General features: G+C 47.9%; 1 protein-coding gene across 1 annotated transcript; it reads left to right on the forward strand.

The window, feature by feature from the left end:
- Positions 1-377: 377 nt before the first annotated feature.
- TOB1 (transducer of ERBB2, 1) lies at positions 378-4,649 on the forward strand. The gene is made up of 2 exons (XM_042865140.1): positions 378-592; positions 2,713-4,649. Exon 2 carries the CDS (start codon positions 2,847-2,849, stop codon positions 3,816-3,818), a length of 972 nt encoding a protein of 323 aa, XP_042721074.1. The 5' UTR covers positions 378-592; positions 2,713-2,846; the 3' UTR covers positions 3,819-4,649.
- Positions 4,650-5,235: the final 586 nt, after the last annotated feature.

Genomic DNA, 5,235 nt, shown 5'->3' on the forward strand with positions numbered 1-5,235 from the left:
TGTAGTTCGGCGCGGGCCCCTCCCCCCTCCCCGCGGAGCCGAGGGCCGCGAGGGCAGGGTTTGACGAGGGCAGCTTTGACGCGGGCCGTGACGCAGCGCTGCCGCGAGGCGAGCCACGCGCTGACGTAGAGAGCGGCGCTTCCACGGCGGTGGGGGAGGGCGAGGGGCGGGGCGGGGCCCTGCGGGCGGGGGCGGGGCCGGGGTGGGCGGTGCGCGGCGGGGGGCGGGGAGAGGGCGGGGCCGAGGCGGAGGGGCGGGGCGAGGGAGGCCATATATAGGGGCGCGCCGCGCGGCGGGGCAGGAGCAGAAGGAGCGCGGTTGCGGCGGCGGAGCGCGCCCGTGGTGGGGGTGTGAGCAGCGCAGCCCTCCCCCCCCTTTCCCTCCCCCTTTTTTTTTTCCAACCCTCCCCCTCCCCTTTTTCTTTCTTTTTTTCTTTTTTTTTTTTTTTTCTTTTTTTTTTTTCTTTTTGCGTCTCTCTTTCCCCTCCCGTCCTCGCCGAGGCAGCCGGCTCTCGGAGATGGGGGCCGGCTGCTGAGCCCGCCGCCCCCGGCACTCGCAGCCCGCCGGGATCGTTCGCGCCGCGCCCCGCCGGGTGAGTACCGGTACCGCTCGTGGAGCGCCGCTCGTTGAGGGCGGGGCGGCCCCGGAGGCCCGGGCGCCGGCGGGGGCTGCGGCGGGCGCGGCCCTGCGGGGTGACGGGAGCCGGGGCGGCTCGGGAGCGAGGGGGGCACGGCGGGACGGGGAGGGCGGAGGGCGACGGGCGCCTCGCGGAGCGGGGCCGGGAGGGGCCGCGCTCGGCGGGGAGGAGGCGGCGTTCCGACTGACGGAGCGCCCGCAGGACGCGCTGAGCTCCGGGCTGCGCCGCGGGGAGCGGGCCTCGCGCCGCGCACCTGGCTTCGTTTTCTCCCTTATGGGCCTGGAAAGCGCCCTTCCTCCTCCTGCTGCCGCCGCCGCCGGAGCTCCCTGGGCTGTGAGCAGAAATCTAATGAGCCCAGCCGCCTGTTATGTAACGCCGCTGCGGCCCGGGGCCGTCGGAGCGCTGTCCTCTAAGCAGGGGCAGAAGCTGGGGCTGCCTCCCCGCACCGCTCGCTGCCCGCGGGGCTGCTGGCTTCCCGGTGCGCCCTGAAAGGCTCGTTCCTTTCCTAAGGGGACGCAGAGGCGGGGAAGCAGAACAGACGGATTAATAAATCATTTTTAAATGTCCCTCTGAACCACCCAATCAGCTTTTCTGCACCGATTGTGTCCCTTTTGTAAATATCTTCTGTTTGCCCTTGATCTTTTCCTTATCCCCACCCAGTGCTGATCCAGCAAACGTTTAAAGGTCGCCTTATCGTGCAGGCTTTCACATATTCCCATACCATCTTGGGGAGAGCGCGAGTGGCTTGGAAATAGGGTTCCAGCCTTTAAAGGAGATTATTTGGAGCAGGAAACAACAGCATAAATACAAAGCTTTTTTTTTTTTTTTTTTTTTTTTTTTATAATGGGATTTTGATATTGACTTTGATTTCTCTAATCTTTACTGACAGCCACGCTGAATTTTATCCCTGGCGATGCAGTGCAGAAAAGCACACCCTTAATTGAAATTCATGCTGGGCGTTTCACAAAATCGACATTTTTTGTTTCATTGGAACTTTGTATGCCAAGGTGTCCCTGGGGGCTGGGCGCCCTGTTGGAGCTCTGCAGGTCCTCCTTTGCACTGTGTGCTGATACCTCATTCTGCCCTTTTTTGACTTCAGATGGCTGTTTTCTCTTTTGTCCTTTAAAGGACCAACAACCATATTTTATATTAAATATAAAATGGAGTCCTGGAGAAGGAGGAGGGCGACTGTTTTTTACTGGAGCTCTGCAAAGCCCCGTTGGCTCTGATGTTGGCTGTAGCTTTTTGAAATCTGGACTATAGGAAATGCAATATGTATACTTAAAATGGAATGGAATAATTTGTAGGAAAAATAAGTAATTAATTTCACAATCATTGCCATTCCCAGTGCAGGAAATCGATGCACCTATTTTGTATGCATTGCCTGCATTATCATTTTAGCTCTTCTGAGGAAAGGAAGAAGTGTTGTCTATGAACAGTGGACATTTTCTCTTCGCTTGATGCAACTTCACCAGTGCAGCGTAGTCCTCAGCATAATTCCAGCAGTCTGTGCGGATGGTTGCCTTGGAATTAAAATGTGTTGCATCCTTTTGGTTCTTGTCTGAAGTTCTCTAAAGCAACTGGAAATATTTCTGTATCTCTGCAGCTTACGGTGTGACCATTGTGTTTGCAAACTTTAAAGCGATAAATGATCCTCAAACTAGGAGCTCAATCTAAACTAATAGTCCAGTGCTGAATTTTGCAGCTGAGCACTATAAATCAGCCGAGTGCGGGTTGGTAATTGAACCCTTGACAGACCTGGCAGTCCTGTGATGTCTTAAGAATTACACTTGCTGCTTTGTGAATAACTAAACTGCAAGCTCATGTTATTTTGAAATGCCCCGTGTTGCGTATGTAAACACATGCCTGGTGCATCTTCTGCAGGGCTGCTTGTAAGTCATACCGAACGTAGCTGACACCCTCAGCTTTTGCAGGCACAAGCATAAATAGTTTGTGGGTTTTTTCACTTAAAACATAACCTGTTTTATGCAGAAAGTGAAGCTGAAAGAATAGGCCTTGAACCTTGATCTTATCTTTCCTTATTTGGATGTGTTTGCTTTTGTTTTTTCTTAAAGGAACAAGAGCACTCAAGGTGAAGGATAATAATCAACTAGCATCAGCACTTTGAAGGAAATTTTGTTTCCCTGTGGCATCTTGAACACTTTCTTCGTGTTTTGAAACAGACTTACACCTTTGTGGCGTAGCAGCTATGCAGCTTGAAATCCAAGTAGCACTCAATTTTATTATTTCATATTTGTACAATAAGCTTCCCAGACGACGTGTCAACATTTTTGGTGAAGAGCTTGAAAGACTTCTTAAGAAGAAGTATGAAGGGCACTGGTATCCAGAAAAGCCATACAAAGGATCAGGGTTTAGATGTATACACATAGGGGAGAAAGTGGACCCGGTCATAGAACAAGCATCCAAAGAGAGTGGTTTGGACATTGATGATGTTCGTGGCAACTTGCCTCAGGATCTTAGTGTTTGGATTGACCCGTTTGAGGTTTCATACCAAATTGGTGAAAAGGGACCAGTGAAAGTGCTTTATGTGGATGATAATGAAAATGGATGTGAGTTGGATAAGGAAATCAAGAACAGCTTTAACCCAGAGGCCCAGGTGTTCATGCCAATTAGTGACCCAGCATCTTCAGTGTCTAGTTCTCCTTCTCCTCCCTTTGGCCACTCTGCTGCTGTGAGCCCAACTTTCATGCCCCGCTCCACTCAGCCTTTAACCTTCACCACTGCCACATTTGCTGCCACCAAGTTTGGCTCGACCAAAATGAAGAATAGCGGCCGTAGCAACAAGGTCGCCCGCACTTCTCCCACCAACCTTGGCTTGAATGTCAATGACCTGCTGAAGCAGAAAGCCCTTTCCTCCTCCATGCACTCTCTCTACGGGCTTGGCTTAGGCAATCAGCAGCAGCAACAGCAGAAGACTTCTGCCCTTTCTCCTAATGCCAAGGAGTTTATTTTCCCCAACATGCAGGGTCAAGGTAGCGCCGGTAGCGTGTTTCCTGGTGACAGCCCCCTTAACCTCAGTCCTCTCCAGTACAGTAATGCCTTTGATATGTTTGCAGCCTATGGAGGTCTAAATGAAAAGTCTTTTGTGGATGGCTTGAATTTTAGTTTAAACAACATGCAGTATTCTAACCAGCAATTTCAGCCAGTTATGGCTAACTAAAAATAAAACAGAAGTGACATCCAAGTGAATACTATTGTACAAGTAAAAATGCACGTACCCAAGGGTGTATCTTTTTTTCCACCTCTTGAGATATTTTTTTTTTTAAGGCTTGTAGTATGAATACATTCAAGCTTGGTTAGAGAAATACAACATGCATCATTTTTTCATTTGCCAACCAAGCACAAAATTATTTTATACTGACTGTACATTAAAAAATATACTCTCAAAATATGGCCTCTTACAGTATTTAAGATATAGCAAGGACATGGCTAATTTTTTGTGTGTATATATATATATATGCACGCAAACATATGTATATATATATATTAAAAAATTGGCACTAGTAAGTGGGTTTATTGGTCTTTTTTCTAATTGTATAATTTAATTTAGTACAAAGTTTGTAAAATATCAGAGTATATATATTGTTTCTACAACATGGTATTGCATTTATATCTTTTTACTACAGTGATCTGTGACAGCTGCAGCAGCTTCATGTTGTATTTTTTTTACTGAAATTGTAAGATATCCATCTTAAAGACATCGATTCTAAAAAAATATAAAAAGTTGTGTACAGAATATTCCTTAGTGGTGGAATCAAAAATGTACGAAATATTTGCTTTTTTCAAAAGAAACACAAATTGTATTTTCTGTTAAAAGTTTAAAGATTTTTGCTATATATTATGGAAGAAAATGTAATCGTAAATATTAATTTTGTACCTACATTGTGCAATACTTGAAAAAAGGTATAAAAGTATTTTGAGTCAGTGTCTTATATGTTAAGAGGGACTGAAATAGTTTATATTAAGTTTGTATTAAAATCCTTTAAAATTACTTGGCTGCTGTGGTCTGTGCTGCTGCTGTGCTGCAGGTCGCAGTGCTGCGTTGCTGTGTGCCCATCGTGCAGCACGAGGAGCGATGGAGGGGCTCCACATTGGTGCACCACAGCGATGGTTGCATCCTGAGACGCTTCTGACAGCGCTGCCTGATGAACCGCTTGCCTGCGACTGAGCAAATGTTTGCTTGTTTTCTGTGGCTTGCTGAAGTCAAAAGGCGGTGAGTTGTTTTTGCATTGAGAGTTCAGACTGCGAGCGGTGTGAGTGCGGAGTTGCTGGGCGATGTGAGCTGTCTGGAAGGTGCTCAGGTGATTCGGTGAAGCTCGCTTTCTGTGTAAGCAGTGGATTTGAGCTATTATCTCGGCAGGTCCCAGACAATGCATCAGCGTTCTGGTTCTGTACCGGGGATGAGTAACTCAGCTCAGCTGAATAGAAGTGCTGATGTACGGTTACTGCGCTCATTGTAAACTTCCATCTTATATGCCTCTATTAAAATGAGAAATGTAATGCAACTGGAGTGTGGCAATCTAAGGTTTTTGTTCTAGTGGATTTCACCAACTTGAACTTCATAGGTTTTCAAAACA

Source organism: Lagopus leucura, unplaced genomic scaffold (assembly GCF_019238085.1).
Source record: "Lagopus leucura isolate 7727_CA_CO unplaced genomic scaffold, USGS_WTPT01 Super-Scaffold_797, whole genome shotgun sequence".
NCBI classification, from domain to species: domain Eukaryota; kingdom Metazoa; phylum Chordata; class Aves; order Galliformes; family Phasianidae; genus Lagopus; species Lagopus leucura.